Here is a 26273-nt window from a genome sequence, read left to right as displayed (position 1 = left end):
CAAACAACGCGGGTGGAGGATGATAAGCAGCGAAATTCATCGTTCTTGAAAATCGTAGTGGAGATCGTTTGCAGCATGATATACGACGATCGTAAAACGAGAAAGACTGTCTTTAGTATAATAGTATGGTAGGCCTTCGAGCGGGAATGTCACACACGCAAAAAGTCGCTCCAGAAGGCGGGGAAAGCCGAAAATTTGACGAGAGTTAGGCGTGTCATACCAACGAAATTTTTTTCCTTTCCTTCTACTCTCGAATGAAGCCACAACAGTTCAGATCGCTATATTTCCAGTCCGCAGAGCCTGTGGGGCGTCGAAAGATGAAATTGTAAGCCGATATACTTACCTAGTTATCCTGAGGCGTGCTCCCTTCACTTTGGAGCTCAGGAGGATGTCTTCACGCTCATAGCACGGCGACCCATGGTCCATCAAGGGTGCGGACATCTTTGTGCTGGCTTCGGCTGGTTCAATGGCCTAATATTTCGATCTGTCCAGGTAGTCCTTTCGAGGGCGACCTGGCTACACTTTTTGCTTTGCTTTTGTCGATCATGAGAGGAACAAACGGCAACCAATGCCTGAGAACGACCAGAAGACAGAGGGTCGCTTAGCGTCAATATTTTCGCGACTTTTGCAATCATTGATGTACTGGGTCTTCTGACATTAATACATGAGCATGAAGAAGACGCGACTTAGTACCTCCAGAATGCAGGAGCAGGGCAGTCGTAAATACAGGAGGAGTGGTCAGGGAAGAAGAAGGTCGGAGGAGAAAACACGACATCCGTAAAGAGGGAGGAAGGGAATCTGAGGGCAACATTAGCGCGATTGCAAATGCGGTGGATTTCGTATCTCCAGGATTGTTTGAGGACGGTCGCAAAGCCGGAAGAGGGGAGCATAGGCAGATGCATGATCTGAGGGTCTGAGTATGCATGATTATCAAGGGCAAGACGGATGAGAGACAGGAGGAGGAGGAAGGGACTGTGCGGCAAGCGACGAAAAATTGACAATGTCCAGTGAGTGTCGAAATTGGGATGATATTCATGTCCATGTTGCAGATGGTCGATACAAGTATATCATATGACGTTTGCTATATAAAAGCTCTTTCCCCCTCTTTCGGCTCCCCAATCCACCCCAACTGTTGTTTCCCGTGTTCACTTCCACCCATGACCTTCTCGTTCTCCCTTCTTTCCCTCGCCGCTTTCCTCTCCCTCTGCTCCCTCAGTTGCCTCTTCCGCTTCTGCAGCATCTCATAATACTTTTCCTGCTTCTTCACGTCCTTCGAGACCCTCTCGTCCAGCCGCTTCAACCTGATCAATACGTTCTCTCCGTAGTTGTTGAAGATGTATCCCTGTTTAGAAGTTTGAGTTATATTCGCCAAACTCCCAAATCCCTCGTTCCCCATCCCCACTCCCACTCCCAATCCAAATCCCATATTGCCTTGAGTCGCAGCAGCGAGGATACTTGAGATATTCACGGGAGAGTTCGGTTGACCGTCGGAAGATAATAGATCCTTAGATACTTCTTCTACGATCTTAGAGATCAATTTGGAAGTGGTCTGATCCCATCCTACACCCATAATTTCCATCTCCCTGATGCCTTCTTCGACACCTATCAGATCCCTGAAACTCTCCCAACGCACAGTGAGGACTTCGTTGTACACTTCCGTAAGACATCCGGAGAGGTACGACTCGAGCGAGGCGGTTTTGGCGTGCTGGAAGAGCGATAAAACCAGATGAGGGGAATTGTAATTCACCCTTAGTGTTCTCAGTAGGTGAGCGAGGATTTTCGGGTATGTAGCGGGGTAGCTTATCATTGGCGTTGGAGTTGGAGTCGCACTGAGAGTCATACTTGGTGCTTGCATTGTATTCTCGGTCTGGATCGGGCTCGCATTCGCGTTCGCATCCGTATTGGCATTTGACGGATTTGCTGAGTTGGAAGTCGCTGTTGAAATTGTACTGGTGGGAATCTCGGACAGAGGTTTAAAGACTCTTGATTTTGCCCATTCGATCAACTCGATATCCGAGCTGATCACCTCCATCTCCTCTTTCAGCAATTCCAGCTCCTCTAAAAATTGCAGGTTCTCCTCTGTCTCTTCCGTCTCGCCTAACCATTTTCTAAGGTTCTTCGCGTTATTCTTGAGGGTAGTATTATTGTTCGGATTGCCCATTCCGAAATTCAAGTTCCCACTTCCGGACTGCGTGGTCATATAGGGATCTTTCAAGCCGAAACCACTCCTCATTGAGCGCCCGATAGCTCGCCTCGCACTGGCATTGGCAGGACCAGAACCAGATGTCGGGGAATGAGAATTGGAAGGGTGGTTGAGATCGGCGAAAATACCAGCTAAGATCTCGTTGAATGTTTCTGCTTCTTTGGGAGTCTGACCTGCTGATCTCCTAAATCGAGAATGGACGCCTTTGTGTCGGGGAGAAGGGGTAGAATAACCGTCGAAGGTGAGGCGGGAGGCGATTGATTCGGGACGAGGAGGGATTCGAGGGTTTCCTTTAGGCTTGCGGGAAGTGGGAGATTGTTTACTAGACTCGAATCCGGTGGGATCCTTCGGCCAGCTGAAGTACAACGATGCGTGTCATATGTCAGCATAAGCCTGATCACGGCTAGGATCGGATTGGATCACTGTCCCGCATCCAGTACTGAGACTCACTTCTCGTTCAAGGTTGCGAAAATCTCTGCAAACTGCTTATCTTCGTCCTCCTTGCTCTGACTCTCGGGTCGATTCGTATCACTAATTGCGTCAATCGGATGTCAAATCAGCGTTCAATCCCTGTAAGGTTTTTTATTGACGCTTGGCTCAACCAGGCGGTGAGTTGATTAACGAGACTCACGATGAAGCAGATCGCGAGGATTCAGCAATCGCACTCATATCCCTACTGACCTCTGCTGATGTACTCGATGATTGAGCGGACCCATCGGAGACCCTATCGGCATTTTGTGTCGTTGCTTGAAGAGCGTCGTGATGATCCCGGACTAAGGGCGTGGTGGAGAATCGGCGTAAACTCGATTGATGAATTTGACCATGTCGAAGGAGGATTTTTTGGATTGTCTTTGACATTAGGCGGGATTGGCCCTCAACAACCGAAATGGGAAGAACCATTTTCGATCGTCTTGAAAACCTTCGATCTGCTTTTGTGGGCTTTTCTTTGTCTGATGTGTCTTGTCTGATGTGTCTTGTCTGATGTGTCTTGTCTGATGTGTCTTGTCTGATGTGTCTTGTCTGATGTGTCTTGTCTGATCAATCGGTAAAGTGCTGTTGCAACAACGTAGACTTCGATGATATAGAATACTAGGCGCTCAGATATTTTCTGAAACAGAGCACATTATCTGGGTAGGTTGTGCGACGGAGATTCCAACGATCTCCACCGACAACACGTTTATCCGACCGAGTATAGCCGCCTGTACCGGTTAAATCGATCTCGCGAGTACGGTCGTTTAGTCAAGATCAATCGTGAGCTTTGAACGCAGATTGTTCAGTATCTTGTGACACTCTCGTTACAGTGGGCAAAAAGCATGCAGATGACATCTATGGCATATCTTGGGCTCTCACATGATGCAAGATTCTATAGAGTAATTAGGTGAGGTAGAAGAAACAACACGAGATCATGAGGTGATGAGGTTTTGAAGGTTACATGTATGTTTTGTGTTTTGTGTTCTGTAATCGATACAGTAGAATTACATTGTATATCGCGAGACAGATGATTGATGATGGCAGGATGTGTCGAGGTAGTGCGCTAGGCTGAGATCACTGTCCCCTCGAGGGAACCATTCTCTGCTTTTTCCGATTCTTCCTTCTTCATCTGCTCGATCTCTTCGGCAGTCAAGAATCGGCCCCCCTTCCCACGGGGTCTGGAGCACGCATGACGATGTCTTGATTCGTGCAAGTAAGGCTGGGTAGATCGGTATATCAGCGTCAGTAAATGGAATATCATACCGGGCCGAATGAGGGGGAAACGTGTGACTCACCTTCCGTGATCTGACAAGCCTGTTGAGTTCCTCCAATCGCGCTCTGGCTAGACGCCTTTTGAGTATCCTGTGATACTGTTTCGCATTGACATATAGCGGTTCTTCATTATCCACATCCACATCACCATCACCGTCCCCTCCTCCTTCTTGCTGGTGCGCTTGATCCGAATCTCCATTCTCGATCTTGACTAGGTCTTCGTCCTCTTCATCATTGATCATTCCCCCGTTCGGGTCCCTCTCCTCGTCGTCATCCTCATCGTCATCGTGCTGCAAGTAATCTTCACCATCGAGGATGAAGGAGCCTGAATTGCTGGTCGGTTGATGATGCGTCAGAGTATCAGGATATCGATGCGAATGATGATGCCCGCTAGTGAGTTGATGGTGGTACGTGGAGGGTCCTGGTTGACTGAGATCGAGATCCAGGTAGGACGATGTGGGATCGTCGCCGTCTGGAGTGGTAGGAAAGGAGGAATGAGAAAAGTTGGGCGGGATTAGCTGAGGGTAGGATGATATATGTCTTGAAGAGTATGAGGAGGTAGAAGGGGTGTTGGAGGTCTGAGGTGGCGTCGGGAAGTTGTAGTGGCTTAATCCTATATGTGAATGATTGTCGTCAGCTCATGATCGTACAACGATCGGCGAAGTAGCAACGGTGTGCAAGGGCGATGGAGGTTCAGATGCATGATTAATGATGTGTGGCCGAACAAGTGAGACGCACCTCCATTCTTGAGATCAAAGGCACTATCGTAGCCCGTCGAGAAGCTCGGATCAGAGAAAGTCGGACTTGGCGGATACGATCCACCTCCGTTCGGCAGCAGCGAGAACAACGGTAGTGTCGTGCTCATCGTGCTATTAGGTGCAATGCAAGCTGATCGAACCAAATAAGATTTGAGCAGGTAGATCGTGAGTTCAAGTACGATTGATCTGAAGCCGAAATCGTCGGAGATATTTATTTGAGGGTTATTGTCGCCAATTGTAAGCTGATCGAAGGTATGTTGTCTGTCGTTGATGACAATAAGTATCGCTTGATGGTGTAGATGTATGTCTGTCAAGGTATGATCATGAAGATGGTATGGATATCGTTATGGTTATTTTGATCGCCTGGTATTTCCTTTTGATGTCTATGTTTTTGCCCCACTCGCACTTATTCTGCTATTAAGCGAGTTGAGTTGGATTGATGATGATGATGATGCTCCTCTTTTCTTCTTAGCTTGATTTGCGACTAGCTTCGACCGAAAAATTAGAAATGGTCCGTGCAACAACAACAATCAAATAAACTCATTCTAGCCGGAAAGTTCCGATGTCCCCAATTGATCCCGTCGTCCATCGTTCTGACCGGAATTATGATGTGCCACATTGCGTGTTTCCGGCGGTGTTATGGATTCCCCTTGGTGAGGAGTAAGGGAGAAGGCCGTTGGTTCCGCCAGATGAGCTGAGCTACTCACTGCTTGCTCTGCTTGATGATCACGGTCAAGTGTTATGGAGGCTACTCCTTCTGAACTTGAGCCTCTCTTCTTCGTACACTCCCCACTCAATCAAACCGCAAAAATGGCTTCCGCTATGAGGTCCGTCCTTTCGAGAGGGTACGCCAGTGCCGCTTCAAGCGTCAAGGTGGGTTTTCCGTCCTGATCTCAACAGGAACATTTCGGCCGTGTACCAATTCGACATTAGGCAATCATCAACTATAGTCACGGGATAGTTGTATAATGGAGTGATGCTGATGCTGATGATGATCTGTGCATTGAATTTTGCAATTTCGCAGGCTCCTATCCAACTCAACTCCCTCACTGGTACCTACGCTACCTCGACATACCTTGCTGCCTTGAAGAAGTCGCCTAAGGATTTAGAGAGTCTAGCCAAGGACATCGAGGCTTTCGATAAGAAGATCAAGGAGGATGCCAAGGTCAACGCTTTCATCCGTGGGTTCAGCTTTCATCCGTCGATGTACACACGTACAGGAGCTTGTCGGAGATTTCGATGTGTGCTGGTCTCATGGATGAGAAGTGAATACTGATGATCGCAAACCTCTGTAGAAAACCCAACACTCTCCGCTTCCGAACGATCGACCGCCCTCTCCTCAGTCGTCCCATCTGGATCCTCCCCAATCTTGCTCAACCTGTTGACCGTCCTCTCCGAGAACGGCAGACTGTCATCCGCCCCTAAAGTGTTCCAAGATTTCGGATCGCTCATCTCTGCTTACCGAGGTGAACTCGAAGTCACCGTCACCTCCGCCGAAGCACTGGACAACAAGGCCTTGAACAGGATTGATAAGGCTTTGAAGGATACTGAGATCGCTAAAGGCAAGACTTTGAGAGTCGTCAATCGGGTAAGTGCTTTAGTTGATATTCAGGCAATGTTAGAAGAGCATTCGTGTCAGCTGTCAAGATGTCAAAGTGCACGGAGAGGAGCGTCTGCTCCGCTTAGGAGGGGTGCATTTCAGATGTGAAAGATCTTGTTAGATTCCTCTGTGTTTCGGAAAATACGCGGCGCAGAAGAGGAGAATCACGGTTATTGGACAAAGAGCTGACTCAATATGAAACGACGTAACAGGTAAACCCATCTGTTCTCGGTGGTCTTCTCGTTGATTTCGGAGACAAATCCATCGATCTTTCAGCTTCTTCCAAAGTCAACCGATTCAACGCTGCTCTTACCCGTGAGTTTCGTGTGCCTCGCTGCAAACGTAACCTTCACCTTTGACTACACTTGCTGACATACGTCATTTGTTCGTCTCACCTCTAACAGAAGGTGTATAAGTACGCAAGATCGTGTGAATAGTATAGAGGTGGATGGTCGGAGTGATTGCGTAGCAGATGAACGATGATACAATCAACCCCAAAATGTCAAATGAATCGCATTTTCTCGGACCACGGACGGTGTGAGAATAGCAGGAGGAGCGCTTGATCTGCTCGACTTGATTGCACTGGCATTTGATTGCATCGAGGCGAGACGTGATTCTATAAGGGCTTATGCGTCTAGTGACCCGGCTTTGCACACAAGCCTCTTCTGCATGATGACCGGTCGGATCGGAAGGACCCAAAAGGGGTGTTTGTTTGAGTCTTGGGTTTGATGGGCTGATGACGTTGAAATCATCACCAGAGTCTGATGGCAAACGATAGTTTCCTTCTTTTGTTCTGGTTCAAAGGGACACTTCACTCTGCATGTTCTTTCAAAAGGATGCTGTCTCCTTCTGCATGACCAATCAACAACAACGTATCATCAACTTCCCTACGCATATATACATAACATCACTTCGATCTTGGGTCGTGTCATGTCTGATCAGAATAGTCAAGAGGTCCATAAGTGGCATTTGGCGGTAAATACCGTCCGCTCAAATCCAAATTCAGAGCCCAAAAATAGCAAACACCAGCAGCTCTCACATTCAACATTCCAGAGAATTATTACACACTAGTCACCATCCAATCTCCTTTGTCTTTGTAGTGAGGGGTGCAGAATCGGCTGGGCATAGCATATACACTCGTTCCCCGATTCGAATCGACCGAAAGAGCGCTGTCCGTAAGGAATATACCAATCACATTGATATACCCATTACGTCAAGGGACTGAATCGGTTCGAAGCAACTCAACTTAGTCAATCTATTCAGTCGATCAACCTATACCAGCTTCTTACTCTCACAACGATATCCATTCTCGACTTCTTCACTCACCCATTTCGGTCTCTTTCTTTACAGCTTTTATCACTCTAACACCCGGACAGACGCATCACAATGACAGACTCAACTCCCATCTCTCGCCCTCGTCCCAGACTCCCTGGCCGATCGAAATCCAACATGAAAGACGACCCTCCCTCGGACGCCAGCAAGCCAGACGACAAAGCCGTCGACGACGTGTACAAGGAAGTCAACTCTACCGGTTCCCTAGAACTAGCTGCCAAGGCGTTAGAGAGGTACACGCAGAAGTTCATGGAGGACCCAGAGGAACAGGGGTATCTGGATAAACATAATTTACAAGAGGACGTCATCATGTCTTCCGACGACGAGGACTCCAACTCGCCCTCGAAACAGAGTAGTAGTGGTAGCAAGTCGGAGGTGGTGCATCTGCAGGAGGTGGTAGATGGTCTGTGGATTGGGGATCTGGTTAGTGCGATGGATACTGAGGGACTGCAACAAAGGGGTATTGTGAGTCATTCTACTCTGACGGCCAACTCATGGACTCCAATCCTTATGCCATATTTCTTATAACGTGTTTGCTGACTTGTGCATTTCCTTCATCGTCGTTGCGATCCATCTCGAGCGCAGACAAACATCTTATCCCTCTTGAGACCAGCTCTGCAATTTTCACCCGATTTTGCAGTCTATCCGCTGGAGATTGACGATTCGTCAGATACGGACATCTTGACGCACCTGCCTTCTTGCGTAGCTTGGATCTCGTCGATATTGCAATTACGCGAAAAAGCGGAGAACGACCCGGACTCTGATGACCTCAAAGCAGAGAATGATCCGATCATCTCGACCTTGGCAGCTACACCCAAATTGGGAGGTGTATTGGTACATTGTCAGGCTGGGATGAGTCGGAGTGCGACGGTCGTTGCTGCTTATCTGATGCGAGAGTATGATCTTGATCCTGTACAAGCTGTCGTTGCTCTACGAGACAAACGTCCGGTCGTTGAGTGAGTGAAATCACCTTTCGGGATTGGATCTTAATACAAAGTCTCTGCGGAACTGATATACCTGATGTCTAGCCCATCTGAAACGTTCTGGCATCAGCTTGGGTTGTTCTACAATGCTGATGGGAGAGTATCGCTCAAGGATAAGTCTACAAGGAGATTCTATATGGAGAGGACAGCTTCTCAATTCATGAGTGAGCGATAAAACCCAAATAGCATCCGCATCCGCTCTTGTCACCGCTTTCGGAAAAGGCTGACTCTTTCACTGTTGTCGCAGACGGAGATGGAGGAGCGCCTTCAATCGATACAATGGCGAAATACCCTATGACGCCTACAGCTTCCAATCCTCCCACTCCCGGCGGCGCGCACGGCCGACGTAAGATCCGATGCAAGATGTGTCGACGACATTTGGCTGTACGAGAACACATGATGGATCATATACTGGACCAACAGCCACTCTCGAGACCCCGAACGCCTTCAAATGTTACTTTACCTTCACCGAAGTTATCGAATCCACCGAACTTCTCCACGATCACCGGGGACAGAGAAAGAAGGGCTAGTGTGGTCAGCGATGTCATCAACCCCTTGACTGGTTTACCAGGCAGAAGGGCCAGCCACGCTTCTCTCTCAAGTATGACAGGCATCACCACGCAGTACGAAAACAGCGTGAACGGTGCCGACCAACAACAGCCCTCACCCGGGGCAGGTATCTCGTTGCCCAAGCGATCGTCCGTCTCCTCCGGTACCCCCGGACTATCTTTGACCGCCTCATCACCCGATGCAAATGCTTTGTCCGGCCCAACTCTCCCCAGTATCCTAGGTCGGGTCGAGAACAACTCTTCCCCCAAACCAATGTCAGCTGTTCCCTCGCCAACGGTCGAATCTGGTCCGGCTGGAGGCAGAGTCTTCCAATCCGCCGAACAACTAGCAAGTAGTCTTCCGCCTCACCTCCTCGCCTTGCGGATGGCAGGATCAGGATCGGGATCAGGTTCAGGAAACGGTGCTTCTCCTTTACCTTCCCCTATCGGAAGTTCACCTACTTCTTCACCGGATGCGACCACCTCTTCCCCGTCTCAGACTTTCCCTCCAACTCTAGTTCACACACAGACGCAAACCCAGCAATCGCAAAATGTCAGTAATGCAGCTAGAAGAATGAGTATGCTAGCTATGACCCCTACCACCCCCGAAGGCGAAAGAAGGGGCAGCATGAGTATGAATGAGAATATCGGGGCAGGTGGATATCCCATTTTAGCCAATAATAAATGTTCAGGATACTTTGTTGAACCTGTAAGCTTTGGTTCGGTTTTTCTCTTCAACCTATGATTCTCGCCTCTCCCGTCCCGAGTGAATGGGACAAGGACTTTAGTTTGATGCTGTTGCTGACCTTGGATGTAATTGCTGGATGAAATAGTTGACGTGGATGGAACCTGTACTGCAGAAAGGTGAAATAGCAGGCAAGCTGATTTGCCCAAACGAGAAATGCGGTGTGAAGATTGGGAATTTCGATTGGGCGGGTGTACAGTGTGGATGTAGACAGTGGGTAACACCTGTGAGTTTAGATGGACACCGTTTTTTGGAAGTGGCTTGTGACTGCATTCCTTGGGAAGAACACAGCTGATTCGATATTCTCCCTTGATATAGGGTTTTTGCATTCATCGAAGCAAAGTCGACGAGGTTTGGTGAACGGATAAAAGGAAAATGTTGACGTGTACGGCTCAGCTTCTTTTATGCTGCAGCTCACACAAGGCTATCGATTTACAACAGTGATATATGATTCAACCATAATTGCATTATACAATATACACATATACACGATCTCCATGACTGTCTGATTCAGCATTTATGATAACAGCATTTCATACACCCCAAGCACTTCATTCATCTCTTGCATTGCATATAGATCTTACTTCTTTGCATTCATTCATATCAACACGATGCAATTCATGAGCCAAAATGCTAATTATCAGTCAGAACAGTAAAGTGGCAGTCAGCCAATATGACTCGTGCTTCGTTCTGGATCGAAAGTGGCTGGAACAGGCTCAGGCTGAATCGATGCACACTTCCCATAATTGACTACTGACATAATGATGATACTGTATGAAGCGCTTGATCGTTGATCTCGGTGTCGCAGATGATGGTTCACCGCCTCCCAGTACATGTGCCATTTAGGATGAGGTTGATCGAGCGAGTATCTGGGTATGGGTATGGGGATGGGAATGGCGATTTATGCAAACGCAAGAATCATGTTGAGTTTCCTTGCTGCTGCTGTTGCTATTGCTATCTTCTTCCTCATTCTTTGCCCCTGCTTCTCCTTGCAAGAGTGAGACGGCAGGCAGCACACTCCCAGTCTATCTATACATCTTGCTCCAAAAGACCTCATACTCGACACCTGGCAAGCTTTTGCCAAAAAAAAAAAAAGAAACACGCAGCAATGCGTCTAATGCTACGAATCCTCTTCTCGATCCTCCTTCTCTTCGTCCTGTCGCTCGAGGCCATAGCGATCCACTTACCGCCTTTCCTTCTCACCCGCGCTGAGAGTAATCAGAAAATAACATCAGAGGCGACGACGAACAGACAATTATTATCTAGCTCGAGACGAGTGGATCCGCCGAAGAAATTCGGTTATTTCTCTTTCTCCAGACACCCTAAAACTCTGCCTCCCTGGGATCCGTTGAGGGGGATAGAAGGGGTCTTGGTGCATCGTGGAGTGGATACGTATGTCCCGGCGAAACGAGACATGTCAGTAGCGGAAACGAGGTCTACATTTGGAATAATACGGGATGAAAAGACAGCACAGATTACTGAGGCGTCGGATGGCGATGCTTTGGGCAAAGATGAAGATGAAGATGAAAATGAAAATGAACATCAAATGGAAATGCTCGAACGAGATATTGACAACGAGGATGAACATGGAGATGGAGATGGAGATGGAGATGGAGCTCAGTCTGACTTCGACTTGGCGTCGGAGCTGAATGAAAGAGACGAACATCAGATCGATCTGGAAGATTGCGAAGATCCACCAACAACGATAAATACCCTAAGTCATTTCGACGGACAAGGCGGTTCGCCCCCCTCGGAAGAAGTTCGACTGGCTCAAGCTCAATTGCAGTTGATCAATAGTCCACAGCAACTCAAAATCAACTCCACTGTGACCGGAAATGAGGGGCTAGGTAGTAGTACAACGGGGACCTTGGACGAGGGCTGGAAGCATAGTGATAAGATCTTATGGTCAGGCTTAGAAGATGCCCTCCAAGAAGAAGGTAAAGGCGAACGTAAAGATGTAGATAAAAATAAAGAGCTGGGCAAGAGGCATAGTGATAAATCTGGATCGCATGGATATGGGGGCGGTGATGCCGGTGAAGGTTGGGGTAGAGGTAGGAAAGGTAAGAGTAGAGGGAAAGGGAAAGGTGACGGTGGCAATAATCATCATGGGTATAACTCAGATTCCGGCTCACACTGGGGATCCGGTAGACATGGTAGCGACGTTGACGCTTATGGTAATTCTGGAACTGGAAACGGTAGAGGTAAGGCTAGATACCATGGCGGTGATGGTAGCTCAGGATGGACAGCCAGCGGGAATGGCGGAGGTGGTAGCGGTCAAGCGGGACATCGATATCAGCAGGGTCATGGCATGACGAATGGCCATCAAAATCAAGGAGGGTATCGGAATGGAAAAGGCAGACCGAATTGGCATGACAACAGTGATGGCTACAATAGCGGGGATGGAAGAGGCCGTGGTGCTGGGAATTCCCGCAAGAAGTTCCAACAAGATTGGGAATCGCCTTCGACTTCTTCTTCTTCGTCATCTTCATCGGGAGATTATGACTCGTGGAATCATCAAACTCACGGCGGCGACAATGGCGATGACGGGTGGGATGACCATCGAGGAAGGCCGAAACATCAATACGACGATGGTATGTATCATCCATCCAGCAACAGTGCGGACTCGAATCAAGACTCCGGCTCCAGGTGGAGAGCAGGTGAAGGTGATCGATGGGATGATGGACGATACCCTCATCCGGATTCTACCGAGAACAACAGATGGCAACATGGTGGATATCATCCATGGAGCAATCCGGATCCCGATTCAGATTCTCACCCTCAGTCAGCACAAGAAGCTATGGCGAAGAATGACCATTCGACCGATTGTTCCAACCTAGCTAGATTCTATCGATCATTCCAGCACGGTTGGATCAACGATGCAGGGTGGTCTGACAGTCACGGCAATGATGCTGAGAACGGTGCGGGGAGCGATTGCTGTACTTGGTCAGGAGTCACTTGTGGACCCATTACCAAGAGAGTTATGGGTTTGAGTTTGAGGAGTAATGGACTGCAAGGTGATTTGGATGGATCGCTGTTCAATGTCGACGGTCTAATGAGGATGTAAGTTCTTGTTGTTCTCACAGACAATCACTTAATGCACTTGAGAGGAGATATCATGCTGGATGATGAGGATGAAGATGACTAATCGGATCTGTTGGTGATGCCCAGCGATTTATCAGGAAACGATCTCGGTGAACTCCCCGACAAGTTCGACCAATTCACCAAACTCACCCACCTGAACATATCCAACTCGAACCTCTCAGCGAGGATCCCCAGTACGCTGCGGATCCACCAGACCCTGGTTAATCTGGATCTATCAAATAACGCACTAGAAGGATTCATACAATTTAGGGGGGCGAAAACGCTGAGATCGATCGACCTTTCCAATAATCAATTGACGAGTTTCTCGATCGACGTCGACTCGATGGGAACGAATCTCAATAAAGTCGATGCTAGTGGTAATGCCATGTCGGGTACATTGCCTGATTTGAGTGGGTTGAAGGGTTTGACGAGTTTGGATGTGTCGAATAATAAGTGAGTATTAGTTACCGTATGACTCTGAAGAGACCCTGTTGAACTGCCAAAATGCCTTGCTGACTTTGATCACTTCGTGTTCTCTCCTACTACTTACTGTCATGTTTTTCCCGTTCATTCGCTCTGATTTTTTTTTCATGCAATGGTGACTTCAGCTTGTGAGTAGATCGGGAATGATACACTGTCAATATTATGTACTGCACGAGTACGATGCTGACAGCGATAATGACCCCTTCCCTGACTTGGCTTGACTCGGAAGTACTGGCCCGTTATTCGATATTTCGGATCTATCAAACCTGGCTAGACTTGACGTACGGAGCAATCAATTGACAGGTGAGTAGGATACTCCACATGTTCAGTCGTTATCGCCCGGGGCCAGGGAGGGCGAGGACGAAGAGAGAGTCGATGATTAGTTCTCTCTGAGATGATTGATCGATCGACTTTAGGATCTTTCCCCGTTCTACCTCCCTCGATCCAGTCAATCTACTTATCTTCCAACAGATTTACCGGACCCATCCCCTCGATTCCCGCCCCGAACTCGTTGAGTAGCTGTTATATGCTTCCGAACGGATTCACCTGTCCTACCAAAGAGGTGCTAAACGATCCGAAGAACGCCAATTCCTTGATTGGTAAATGCCACTTACGTTCCTGTTCAGCAAACTCCAACTCGGTAGCTGGTGATGGTGCTGGTGCTGGTGCTGGTGCTGGTGCTGGTGCTGGTGCTGGTGGTGATGGACCGATGAATGATACCGGGACAGGAACGACGATTGATGCATCTCAAATCACAGCGACTGGTTTACCGACAAGTACAAGTACAAGTCAAGTTGTGACTGTGCCAAATGGACAAAAGGGGATCCCAGTCAACCCATTGCCTGGTGAAGATCTGACTGCGCCATCCCCAAGTCCGAATCGACTAGGAAGCGGAGGGAAGATTATCGGAAATGGAGATGGAGATGGGTACCCTGGTTTATCCCCACAATCGCAAACACAGAGATTAGGATCGAAGACTCAGACGCAGCTCAGCAGCAGCGCGTTAGTAGTCGGGGAAAACCCCCTATTTGCAATATGTCTAGGTGTCGTCATAGCCCAAGGTTTTCACTTTCTTGGATTACCATAGCATTGGTCTTGATGATAATAACGATGACGATGATGGCGATGATGACGATGATGACGATGATGACGATGATGACGATGATGATGAATAATGATGACAGTAATGATAAATAATGAATACCATGCAACGTATACAATCTTACCTTGTGCGCCGCGCGTATTGACATAGACTTGTTGAATTCGCATGGCCGTACCGACTGTCATTCATGAGCAGACAAATCGACGTACCCCCCGGTCAGCGAACAACGGTGAGAAGCAATCAAGCAGTCAATAATACATCATATGACAGAAATCAGTTCTTTCTGCAACGCCCAACATTCAACATCCACTGCTTAGCTGGTGCTCCCGGCACAGTCCACCCTATCTCAGCTGCGAAGTACAAAGAAAAGTTATTTTTATTGTGGTGTTATTGTTATATCAGAGTGAGACTGATCGTTCGTTCCGCATCTGTTCAGCTATTCTCATCCTCATCCTCATCCTCTTCATCGCTCTCGAACCGAATTAGACGGTCACATCATCGCTGAGTTAGATGTGATTCGGTTTTCGTATGAGTACATTGGGTTTAGGCAGCTGTGGGAGCTTGTTGACCCATTGAAGCGTAGTAACTGATTTTTCAAAATGTTAGTGAAAGGTCATGAGAATAAGAGGAAGCGTTGTTAGTCAACTCACGCAGCATATGGATCGGCAGCACCGCCTTGAGGCTGTTGTTGCTGGTGCTGTTGACCATACCCATTATCTTGTCCACCGTATCCGTATCCTGGTCCACCACCACCTCCTCCTTGACCATATCCTTGTGGACCTCCATAGCCCTGATGTCCTCCACCTCCACCATAACCTTGAGGTGGTCCACCGTAACCGCCACCACCTCCAGGAGGACCACGGCCACCGGGTCCATCTAAAATGAAATCGTCGGCATATACAATAATCGTGTTGATAATGAACGGGTGAACAGTGACTTACGACTGATCCAGTTTTCCGGGATTCTCCAAGGAGGTACTCTATCTTGAGCAGGAGGTGCGCCGGCGATAGCGCCTGCTGGTCTGCCAGAGGCGGGCCCTCCACTGCCCCCTTCGCCCAACTCAGCCATCAAAGCGGTATATTCTGAATCGAAAGCGGTTTGCTTGTTCTGAGCCAAGTTGGGATCTCCTCGACCTCTACAATCCCTAGCCATGTGTCCAGCACCTCCGCACAACCTACAGATGACATTGGCGGAGTAGACTCGCTGTTGCGGACATTCCCATCTTCTGTGACCTTTCTCACCACAGTTCTGACAAAGTTGGTTCTCATCATCTCGTAATGTACCGTTCAAAGACGCTAACTCTCGGAGTTGATTTCGTTTGTGATCGTTCTGACCTTCAGGTGTCGAGGCGGCCTGACATCGCAAGTAACGTTAGTACGATTTTATGCTTGAATTGACAGGAAAAGCGGACTTACAGTTTCAATAACCCTGTTGATCAACGCAACACATCCTTTGACCTTCTCCTCAGTGTCCGCTTGAATAAGACAATGTAGCTCGTCTTGTTCGTCCTCTGGGAAATCCCCTGGTCTGCCTTTTCCTTCCTTGACTGAACCTTTACCTCTAATACTAATCTTGGCTCCACTTTCCCTTTCCATCCTCTTCAGCGAGTTTCCTCGGGGTCCGACTAATAGACCGAAGAAGTTGATCTCAGGGAACTCCTTGACCGGGATATAAACCTTATCTTGGGGTCGTCCACCTCGTCGATTTTGCATTTCTTGCGGTGGTCTGAAATTGGGATCAGATTTCATAGCTCGGTCTACCAATCGACCTTTCTCGTCTTCCAACTTCTTCCTGTATCGAATTTCCCTGGTATTAGTCCTTCGACCGTAAGCATCATACGATGGCGGTGGTGACGGTGATCGCTGATTTTCAGGTGGGACCACATCTCCAGTCCGTAATTTTCGATTTATCTCTTCCAACCGAACGTGAATTGCATAGTTATCTAATTCATGTTGCGAGACTTTACCGGTGATAGCGACCGGTAGACCGGGTACGTCGACTTTCGCATCACCCCATCTAGATCGTCTTTTCCTAGGTCCATCTATAACATGCGACACAAGTAAGTCATCGAAGCTGAAACTACACGTTTGATCAGTTAGATGAAAGGCAAACTCACCTTCGTTGGAAGCTTCTCTCTCCCTATCTCTACCTCTATCAGGCTCATCATATCTGGCACCTCTGTCGCCGCCCCCACCGCTATAGCTGTCACGGTCGTCGCGTCTATGATCGTCCCTTCGTCGATCGTAGTCATCTCTCCTGCCGTAGTCGTCCCTGTCAGAGCGATCCCGTTCCTGACGACCATTGAAGAATTGTATATCACCGGCAGGAGGCCGAGGTGCGTGCGAGGGAGGATTGGAAGGTGGAGGAGCCTCTTCTGGCAGACCGAAACGTCTTTTGTTACCGATAGGTACCTATAAAGCAGGAATGAGATCAGTGAGTCACATGGCTTATGGGCGAGCGAAAAAGATGACTAAGACTCACATCGTTTGTACCCGTTGTTCGGGCTGCTGGTCGCCACATGCTGAAGGTTACTTATTTAAGAAGTATCGTCCTCGTACGCTTTCGCGAGATACTCTTGGATTCTAGATGACAGAATGTTGATAAGATGGATGGACGGATAGCTCAGAATGATATTGAACAGAGTTGAACTGTCTTTCGGATGACAGGATGAAAAGGATAGGATACCTACGGTGGCAATGTGCAATGTCACAATCCACAATATATCAAAGACACATTTATCACATTTTATCCCATGGTCAAGTACACGTGGTATTCAACCTGATTCGCCGCTCTCTATTCGCTAAGCTGACAAGTGATCCTTTATTTTGCTAACCCGTCGCATTACATCCTAAGCATCGCACCAACTTCGTACAAGCAGGTGCAGGCGCTAGTCGCTTCGGGCAATAGACTCGTTCATCTTCTTCTGGAAGCATCATTTATCCGGGGGAAAATCAATCATGTTGAACACCAGTGGTGAGTATCACAGAGCTTCTTCGCGACATCCTTGCTGACCTCCACTTAAAACCAGCTGCCCTTCAAGGGGGTAAGATATCGCGAGAGGAGTTCAGAAGACAGAAAGATCTCGATGCAGCTCGTAAAGCAGGTACAGCCCCCGCAGCGGTGGACGAAGAAGGAAATGCCATCAATCCACATATTCCAGAATATATCACGAAGGCACCATGGTACGCTGATACCGGTAAGCCGTCTTTGGCGCACCAGCGTATAGGGAAGATCGATGGGCCCGCTCTGAAGATGGACGAGTGGTACGAGAGGGGTCAAACTGCCGGTCCAGCTGCTAAGAAATACCGGAAGGGTGCTTGTGAGAATTGTGGGGCTATGACACATAAGAAGAAGGATTGTTTGGAGCGACCCCGTAAAAAAGGCGCCAAGTTCACCAATAAGAATATCGCGCCCGACGAAGTCATACAGAGTTTCGCCAGTGATTACGATTCGAAAAGAGATAGGTGGAATGGATATGATCCTTCGTCTTACAAAAATGTGGTTGATGAATACGAGGCTACGGAGGCGGCGCGAAAGAAGTTCAGGGAAGAAGAGATCGATAATCAGACTTCCAATGCGGATCTGTCAACGGCGAAAAAGCTGGCCAAGAAGGAGAAGCTGGAGAACGATGATGATTTCGGATCGAGTGATGAAGACGAGGATGATGAAGATAAATATGCGGAAGCAGCGGATCAGATTGGACAGAAACTAGACACGAAGACCCGAATAACAGTTAGGAATTTGCGTATCCGAGAAGACACGGCGAAATATCTGCACAACTTGGATGCTGATTCCGCGTACTATGACCCCAAGACAAGGTCCATGAGAGATGCACCTGTGCAAGGTATGGCTCCTGAGGATGTGAGTATTCTCGACATCTCCGCTTTTTCACGTTGCCGCCATTCCCCTTGATCCGATTTGCAAAACAGCTCAGGGAAGCAATGGGGTAGAAGCTGACTCATTGCATAGATGAAATTCGCTGGAGACAATTTCCAAAGATTTTCTGGAGACGCCACCAACATCCAGAAGTTACAGATGTTTGCCTGGCAATCAGCACAACGAGGAAACAATGTGCATGTGCTGGCCAACCCCACGGCGGGAGAATTGCTGCACAAGGAGTTCCAGGAGAAGAAAGAAGTGCTCAAAGACACAAATAAGAGCTCTATCTTAGCTAGATATGGAGGTGAAGAGCATTTGGAGAGGCTACCGAGAGAATTGCTTAATGGTCAAACTGAAGATTGTGAGTTAAGTTGAACCACGCGCGCATTGACCGTTTGCGCAATCAACAGAGGAATTGAAGTTGACCAATGGCGTTGTTCATGACAGACGTGGAATATTCGAGATCTGGTCAAGTTGTCAAAGGTCGAGAAAAGGCTGTGGCACGATCGAAGTATGATGAAGATGGTGAGTCGTTGCAGCTCTTCGCTCCCTGATTTTTATCTAGAGGATCATTAGCTGATACATCTGACGCACTCCTAGTATATATCAACAACCACACGGCAATTTGGGGATCGTACTACGACATATCGAACGGACAATGGGGTTTCGCATGTTGTCACTCCCTGTTATCGGGATCGTATTGTACGGGAGAAGCAGGTAAAACTGCCAATTCGTCTTCTAGCGTTTCAGCCCTTCTGGAGTCAGCGGCGAAAGTGAAAGCAATTGAAGAAGCAGGAGAGAGGGAGCGAAAATCGCTGGCAGACGAACATTTGGAAAATCTGACGAAGGCCAATGCCAATGGGAAAGGGAAAGAAAGGGAGAGGGACAGAGAGGGACCGACATATGGTAGTCGACCGGATGATATGTTGAACCAAGATAAAGAGGTGGACCTCAACAAAGATAAACTTCGAAAAGCATTAGCAGACGAAAAGAAACGAAAAGGATTGAATGAGGATGCTGCGTGGGAACAGAATAAGAAGTCGAAGACGGATGTCTCGCAGGAAGAATTGGGTAAGTCGAGAACCTTCCCTGCATCCCTTGTGTCCCATCCTCTATTTTAGATCACGCTATTGGTGCGATATGCTGATTGACGGGTTCGTTTTCATGATTTCCGCAGAGGCGTACCGACTATCAAGACAAGGTTACGACGATCCCATGGCGAATTACAAAGACACCGACGCTTTTTAGCTGTAGCTTCTTTATCCTGGAACAAGTTATACATGTACAATACTACGAGTCTGGTGTATTTTGTATTCCTTGACTGACGCGTGATACCCCATGCAATGCATATTATTGTTTGACTGTACTTGTAATGATCATGAGATGCTAATTATGTACCACGTAAGAAACCGAGAGTACCGAGATTGTAGCCCACCAACTCCCTTATCCTCTTTGTATGTTTATTTTGTTGATCCTTCAATTCTGTCAACTTGTCCTTGAATTCCTCCGGGTTCTGTATAAGTAGATCATTGTGGACCGATAAGAAGATCGACAATATCGTCTGAACAGCTTCGTAATCTTTATTTGACCTCAAACGACTGATCAAGGCGTTCAAAAATGCCAGTAAGTGATCTGACGAAGCTAATGATCGGATCTCCAAATCTAGTGTTGATGGCGGTAATGATTTGATGTATTCGAAGAACGTGTTGTCTATAAATCAGTTAGGTCATCGGACTCATATTAGCTTCTTTCCGATATCTGCTCGACCACCGGGATGATGGCTAGTTTTAGAGAGTATCGAGCTGGACTTACAATCTCCACTCTCGTCTTCCCTTGTCAGCCTCTTGTTGAATTCACTCTCGAGCCATCCACTTGCAAGATCCAGCCGTTGCCCATTCTTCCCGTTCTTCTGGGTATCACTCTGATCTTGATTGGCGGAAAGGTCAAATCGGGTCTCCAGCCCTGAAACAGTAGGTAAGAAGAACGGCGCTGCTTCTGGTGCTTTGGGAGCTTCTTTGGGTTTATTACGTTGCTAAGTCACACAAGCACAACGTTAGGACACCGAGCTTCCATTTGACTCAAAGCAGAAATCAGCGACTCACCTTGATAGTCTCCAAATTCAACAGAGTCTGCCATCTCGACCTGGGTATCAGAGACAACGTGATCAAGCCTTCTGACAGCTGTTCAGGCGTTGTGTAGATATCGGTGAACTCGGGTGCTCCTATAGCTTCTACACCTTCGATAGCTACAAAAATAACAGTGATTTGCAGTCAGCATGAGACAACACGACAGATCAACTTCCAGGAGTATCAGGAACGTACCAGCATCCTCAGCTAAACCTTGGACAGACGGTAGTCCAATCTCCGGAACATCCTCTTCTTCAGGTATATGTCGAAGAGCCACTTCCGAAAATTGAGCCTTGTTCGCCCTACCCACCAATGAACCCATCAGTACATTGCATGACATGAGGAGCGCAATATCACTTACCACAGATGTATTCCGACACTATCCACATGCGCTGTAGCTAGGAAATCACCTGTCGGAGAGAAAGTCAAACTGGTGGCGATGGACGCCGTTTTGAAAGCGTCGACGAGCCGACCTGTGGGTATATCGAATGTGCGTATAGTCGAGTCGAGGGAAGTAGCGATTAACCACCGTGAATCGGGTGAGAACACCTAGATATAGTACCATCAATATGAGCTGTCCACTTCGAACGCGATGTGCCATTCAGTATTGGTGTATAGCTCACTGTGTCTAGAATTCGCCCTTTGAAACCCCTCAGCTCTCTAACGACCCGTCTTGTCTCGATATCGATGAGTCGGACGGTCAAATCATCGCATATCACCGAAAGTAGTCCGGAATCTCGGTTCAGCGACATTGAAGTGATGGATGTGGTCAACTGAGCAGAATGCAGAAGTTGGGTCGTGTGGAAATCGAAAAACTATATCGTATGGCACAATTAGCGAAGTCAACAAAGCGACGTGAAGAGAACGTTGTACACACGTATAATTTTCCTTCAAGGGTACTAGCCACCACGATCCTGTTCAACGCATCACTGACCAAACCAGTGATGGCTTCCAGTGTCTTTTTGACACTTTCAGCAGCTTGCTGTTGAGTGGCTTTGGCCTTTGCGGTCTTGCTTTGAGCGATGATCTTTGGTTTACTATCTCCTGGAGCAGCGCCTGAGAGGGAGAACGATCTTCGTTCTTTTCCGGATTGCATATTGTACATCCGTATTTCACCTGTGGACGACCCGACCAACGAGAAATTTCCGCATGCTGTCACAGTCACGGCCTAGTGATGTGGAGGAGATCAGCCTGGAACTTCGGGTGGAAATAAACCATTCTGGCTTACTTGAGCAACACCACTGTCCATCTCGAATGTCCAAGGCCCTAATCTCTTTTCTTGCACTCGCCAAGTTCTCGCAATCGCATCGTCCGCATGAGTCGTGACAACGTCTTCCCAATCTTTCGACCTGATCGATGAGCTGGAGATGGCAGTGATTTGGGGATATTTCAGGTGATCAACGGTTACGCCTAGTCCAATAGCCTTCTTGATCAATGAACCTGAATACATAACAAAATCAGCGATATGTAAGAGTCTGGTAGATTCAGCTATTGCGCTTACCTTGAGATAATTCGAAACTCCTTGAATCTCTGACAACACTAGTATACCTCAATGACCTGTCTCTGCCGGCCGTCAAGATCTGTTTTCCATCTTCACCGTAATACCTAATACAAGTTGGCGGGGCATGATGACCGCCTCTGAACTTCAATAATCGGGGCATCCCAGTTGGATCATCGCAAAGCCATTGCTGCATCTCGCAATCAGCATCAGGTTGAATTAAAATCGCAGCCAGAAAACTGTCAGCTTACCTTGACGCTGTTGTCCGCACTTGACGACACCAATAGCGGTTGCCCAGGTACCCATTGGAGACCAGTGACAGTCTGATCGTGAGCACCTCGGACAACGTGTAAGACTCGTCCACCTTTACTTAAGTCCCAAGTCGCCAAAGATCCGGTCGAGGAGGCAGTTGCGAGAATAGGTGGACCGTCTGGAACGAATGTGCAGATGAGCTATCCATGCGTCACAGGAGTCGCTAAAACCCTAGCTCACCCATTCTAAACGACAAGCCGGCTACTGCTCCGTCTTCTATCTTCATTTGCATGACTAGATCTCCTTGACGTATATCCAATATCCGTACGGTTCCATCCAGGTATCCGACTCCCACAACATCGATAGCGGGAGACTGGACGATATTCGTTATGGGTGAAGAGGACGCTGGGGTAGGATGCGAGAAGGTGTGGATCAAAGAACTGCGGTGGGTCGTACATGCTTCAGCTCGACTCCTCGGTGATCAAACGCAAAGACTGAGTAGACCTCACCATGTTCGGATATTCCACAGCTGCAGTTCACCTTGCTGACTACCTATCAACACTTTGTTGAGGTAGGTCGACGGATGCATGAGATGAGTAGCGGTGAACGAGGAATGAAATGTGATCTGGTTCTTGAGTTCTGCAGATCACCACACACCAATGACACTCAATCAGTTTCCGAACGACTCAAGCATCGAGTCCAGAGACAATTTGACGCTCACGACCGCCTTTTATATCATAGATCACAAGCCCTGTACCATCCTCTTTTAGGACTAGCAGCTCATCGCCAAAGATCAAAATCTTGCCTAGATTAGACTGATCCGGCGATAGGTAGGTCCCATTCTTCATGACGCAACAATCGCTTGATTAGCTTATTGCTTCCCAGTCATATTGAAGTTAAAAGGCGTACCTCTTTCCCTCGATGATATTTTATGACTCTCGTACCTGCACTAGCAAAGATCTCTGTTCCCGTCATTGCCAGCGAGTTGATCTGGGCGCCGGCATCGGGTCCTTTTAAGCGACATTTCGTGTCAGCTGCATCTCTTTGGCTGGGGTATTTATTGCGATGCCACTCACCAGCAAAGACCAGAGTCATCCTCGCAGCATCCCACATCAACCAACTCCTGCCTACCGAGGTCGTGATGTTCACTGTCGGGGTAGCTAGAGCACCCTGAGGTGTATGCACGAACATGGCGTAGGGTACATGGTCGGTGACATGCCCCAAGGCTCTGAAGGGGGCGAAAAGTCGAGGGGTAGGTTTAGAAGGTCCAGCTGCTGGTTGTTCAGCTACAGCAGCCGTGATAGCTCCATTCTTCTGGCGTTTGTTCTGGTGAGACATGTTTTTGTAGTCTGGCCTAGCAACTCTGGGGCGAACTAGACTGTATATAAGGCTCTTTGATGGATTTCTTCCAGACCAGTACTTACTGGTGTACTGGCTTCGAACATTTTGCTGAAAATCACCTGTAACCACGTGGTGAAGAGGGAGATCTCGGCGTATTCCGCTCGCTCTCTTCCTCCTTCGAGAAAAGGAAAGGGAGGGAGAGAAAGTCGGATCTGCTACTATATACATGCATACATAGTACATATATCTCGATCGGTGTTATTCCACACTACTGTCTCTCACACTTGTCACGATTGTCTTTACCTCGCTTACATTGATCAGCTGAGCTCTGAGACGGTAATGACGATTTCCCAATCTTACCAACGCTCCGTCCGCCATCCCTTATCTCCTTGGAACGGCCGGAAGCTCCATCATCTTCATTCGTTGAGGGTCGTTTGGGCTTACGAAGGGGAGTTCAATATTATCGCGCAATGAACATTCCTCCTCTGCATCATCCTGCATCTGTGCCTTCTCTTTCAGTCTGATTTCATGATCTCTGAGGTAATCTTCTAAGAAGTTCGAAGGTCGTTGGTTGAGCCAAGGCTGCTCTTCGGGAGGGTGAGTGTACTTCTTGATATGCTCTACAAATGCGTCACACAGAACTTGCTCTCGGGGAGGTACAAAGTCAGAAATTTTGGTGTACTCGAAATAATCGAGGAAGAAAATGTTCGCGTTGTCCCAAAGAAAATCGTATGGAAGATCGAATTTCTGCTCGTCTCGAGAGTAATGTTGCTGATATACTTTGCCCCATTCTCGCTCGAAAGAATGATCTTTTTCAACAACCGCGCGAAATTCAGCGAGTCGTGCTGGCTCACATGAACCAACGAAGGCTTTGAGACTGCGGATGCATCGATTTTTGTAACTGATCTGTTGCTGAACCATGTCGATGCTTTCATGATCATTGATAGGGGTGTTCGAGACCGGTGGAGCGGTGATTTCTCGATCTTCCGGGTGAACACTGCCTTGGCAGGTGTCTAGTGGAGCATCTATATTGTTCTTGCCGACATTATCATCTTCGCCACCCAGCAGGTTGACGCGAGATTCAGGCTTTAAAGGTTCATCGACCCATTTGATCCCATATTCTCCACCATTGGTGACCATAGTATCCCCAAAAGTTCGGAACGCCAAGTCAAGATAGACTTGTTCAGTGTAAGGTGGAAGCTCGATTTGATCTTTCTGCTCCATAAGCAACCTCTCTTCCCAAGTCCATTGACGGGCGAGCAGACCTTTTTGCTCGAGAACGTCGTCCAACTCTCTGCCCACAATTATCTGAATGGAGTTGAGCCACCTGCCGAGGAAGCAGCAGACCCAAGGCGGAAGCTCGCTGACGTGCTTGCCGTACTCAGTCCTTGCTCCAGACGATTGTGTAGTTTCGAAAGGAATAGAATAATCTTGAGGTTTGTAAGGCTCTGTGTAGTAGATGGCCGTTGACGTGCCATCTTTCTTGTCATCATGTCTAGAAGCTTCGGCAACGTATCGATCATGTTGAGCTGCGAGCTTGCTGAGCATCGCTTGAGCATGTTCTATCCTTGGTACAACACCATGAATGGCCTCGTGTTTGGCGATGAGATGGTTGGATCTGTCTGAATCCCAGCACTCCTTCGGAAGAAGAGTCACCATCGATATCCATTCCTGATCGTCGCTCGCGAATCGAATGAAGAAACGGTCTTCAACCTCAGCCAAATCGCCCGATTTGGCCGGCTTCGCTCTTCGCACCTCGAGGCTCGTCGCAGATCTCGGTCTGCTGGAGGAATTTTTGGCCGATGCAGAAAGCTTGTTCACTTGTGCTTTATGTGCATTACGAGGTCCATTGTCTCCGGGGGGGCAAGATGGAAGCATTTTGATGTGGAGCCCTTTAGTCAGCCAGGAGATGAGTTGAGGATCACCAGGATATACGAAGTCTTTTGGGTCGTGGTGTGGGCCAGGACCCTCGTCTCTGCGATACGTGACAGCGATGAATGGCTCCCCTCCATCACCAGACTCGTTCCTCTATTCCGGGTGAAAAACGCAATCAGTACATCTATGAAATGACGCGTCTTGAACGCGCACTCACTAAGAAGTTGGTGATGGGCTGCGATCCGAGGGGATCTTCCTCCTGCGCTTGAGGAACTGAGGCTGGAACAGTGGACTGAGTGCCATGAAGGATGTCAGCCTTTTCTAGACTCCTACCGCTGGTGAAGACTCACTGCTGAAGGGGATGAGGACGCTGTGGCATCGTCCTTCCAGGAACAAGGATCGGAGGGAATGTTCGGGACATTCCTTTCTTCAAGTCTGTTCTCGTCAGCTTTCTGGACGATAGCCTGCCTCTTCGGGGGAGCAGCTTCGGAGGTATCGAGAGCTGCAGAACGTTTCTTCCCCTTAGAGGAATCTTCTTTGGGTCCCATCTATGCCTTGCTGTCAGCTATCGTGGTACTCAGTGAAGCAAAAGCATGCTAGACACGAAGAAGGCAGAACTGTAAAGAGATGTGCACACACCTTGGCCTCTTGTCACTCTTTCTGGTTGGACTGAGAGAGCTTATGGATGTACACCAGCTCGGAGGCTTCGCAGAGGAACTCCGTT

The 26273-nt window shown here is 48.2% G+C and overlaps 9 protein-coding genes across 9 annotated transcripts; 4 read left to right on the top strand and 5 right to left on the bottom strand.

The window, feature by feature from the left end:
• Positions 1 to 1081: 1081 nt before the first annotated feature.
• Positions 1082 to 3061, bottom strand: I303_105150 (uncharacterized protein; the record flags this gene model as incomplete). Its single annotated transcript, XM_018408696.1, has 3 exons — positions 1082 to 2558; positions 2654 to 2734; positions 2835 to 3061. The coding sequence occupies 3 exons, from the start codon at positions 3059 to 3061 to the stop codon at positions 1082 to 1084; spliced, it is 1785 nt and encodes a 594-aa protein (XP_018262387.1).
• Positions 3062 to 3737: 676 nt separating this feature from the next.
• Positions 3738 to 4811, bottom strand: I303_105149 (uncharacterized protein; the record flags this gene model as incomplete). The annotated part of the gene is made up of 3 exons (XM_018408697.1): positions 3738 to 3893; positions 3970 to 4559; positions 4685 to 4811. The coding sequence occupies 3 exons, from the start codon at positions 4809 to 4811 to the stop codon at positions 3738 to 3740; spliced, it is 873 nt and encodes a 290-aa protein (XP_018262388.1).
• Positions 4812 to 5514: 703 nt separating this feature from the next.
• I303_105148 (ATP synthase F1, delta subunit) lies at positions 5515 to 6719 on the top strand (the record flags this gene model as incomplete). The annotated part of the gene is made up of 5 exons (XM_018408698.1): positions 5515 to 5577; positions 5729 to 5885; positions 6000 to 6292; positions 6517 to 6619; positions 6709 to 6719. The coding sequence occupies 5 exons, from the start codon at positions 5515 to 5517 to the stop codon at positions 6717 to 6719; spliced, it is 627 nt and encodes a 208-aa protein (XP_018262389.1).
• A 971-nt stretch (positions 6720 to 7690) lies between these two features.
• On the top strand, positions 7691 to 10272 carry I303_105147 (uncharacterized protein; the record flags this gene model as incomplete). The annotated part of the gene is made up of 6 exons (XM_018408699.1): positions 7691 to 8101; positions 8222 to 8592; positions 8665 to 8783; positions 8867 to 9876; positions 10001 to 10138; positions 10231 to 10272. The coding sequence occupies 6 exons, from the start codon at positions 7691 to 7693 to the stop codon at positions 10270 to 10272; spliced, it is 2091 nt and encodes a 696-aa protein (XP_018262390.1).
• Positions 10273 to 11020: 748 nt separating this feature from the next.
• I303_105146 (uncharacterized protein) lies at positions 11021 to 14651 on the top strand (the record flags this gene model as incomplete). The annotated part of the gene is made up of 5 exons (XM_018408700.2): positions 11021 to 12972; positions 13081 to 13446; positions 13706 to 13779; positions 13893 to 14478; positions 14564 to 14651. The coding sequence occupies 5 exons, from the start codon at positions 11021 to 11023 to the stop codon at positions 14649 to 14651; spliced, it is 3066 nt and encodes a 1021-aa protein (XP_018262391.2).
• Positions 14652 to 15121: 470 nt separating this feature from the next.
• On the bottom strand, positions 15122 to 17098 carry I303_105145 (branchpoint-bridging protein; the record flags this gene model as incomplete). Its single annotated transcript, XM_018408702.2, has 6 exons — positions 15122 to 15164; positions 15229 to 15454; positions 15520 to 15931; positions 15994 to 16619; positions 16695 to 16989; positions 17060 to 17098. The coding sequence occupies 6 exons, from the start codon at positions 17096 to 17098 to the stop codon at positions 15122 to 15124; spliced, it is 1641 nt and encodes a 546-aa protein (XP_018262393.2).
• Positions 17099 to 17535: 437 nt separating this feature from the next.
• I303_105144 (pre-mRNA-splicing factor SLU7) lies at positions 17536 to 19705 on the top strand (the record flags this gene model as incomplete). Its single annotated transcript, XM_018408703.1, has 6 exons — positions 17536 to 17551; positions 17607 to 18439; positions 18548 to 18818; positions 18905 to 18982; positions 19058 to 19528; positions 19635 to 19705. The coding sequence occupies 6 exons, from the start codon at positions 17536 to 17538 to the stop codon at positions 19703 to 19705; spliced, it is 1740 nt and encodes a 579-aa protein (XP_018262394.1).
• A 142-nt stretch (positions 19706 to 19847) lies between these two features.
• I303_105143 (uncharacterized protein) lies at positions 19848 to 23671 on the bottom strand (the record flags this gene model as incomplete). Its single annotated transcript, XM_065969101.1, has 15 exons — positions 19848 to 20167; positions 20270 to 20489; positions 20560 to 20702; positions 20779 to 20885; positions 20945 to 21132; positions 21207 to 21398; positions 21461 to 21751; positions 21812 to 22023; positions 22085 to 22271; positions 22333 to 22511; positions 22574 to 22773; positions 22843 to 22972; positions 23055 to 23175; positions 23243 to 23343; positions 23410 to 23671. The coding sequence occupies 15 exons, from the start codon at positions 23669 to 23671 to the stop codon at positions 19848 to 19850; spliced, it is 2853 nt and encodes a 950-aa protein (XP_065825173.1).
• Positions 23672 to 24055: 384 nt separating this feature from the next.
• On the bottom strand, positions 24056 to 26097 carry I303_105142 (uncharacterized protein; the record flags this gene model as incomplete). The annotated part of the gene is made up of 3 exons (XM_018408705.1): positions 24056 to 25702; positions 25767 to 25841; positions 25900 to 26097. 3 exons carry the CDS (start codon positions 26095 to 26097, stop codon positions 24056 to 24058), a joined length of 1920 nt encoding a protein of 639 aa, XP_018262396.1.
• Positions 26098 to 26273: the final 176 nt, after the last annotated feature.

Source organism: Kwoniella dejecticola, chromosome 6, assembly GCF_000512565.2.
Source record: "Kwoniella dejecticola CBS 10117 chromosome 6, complete sequence".
NCBI lineage: Eukaryota > Fungi > Basidiomycota > Tremellomycetes > Tremellales > Cryptococcaceae > Kwoniella > Kwoniella dejecticola.
Note: the sequence above shows the minus strand (reverse complement) of the source record. Positions and strands in the feature narration are given on the sequence as shown.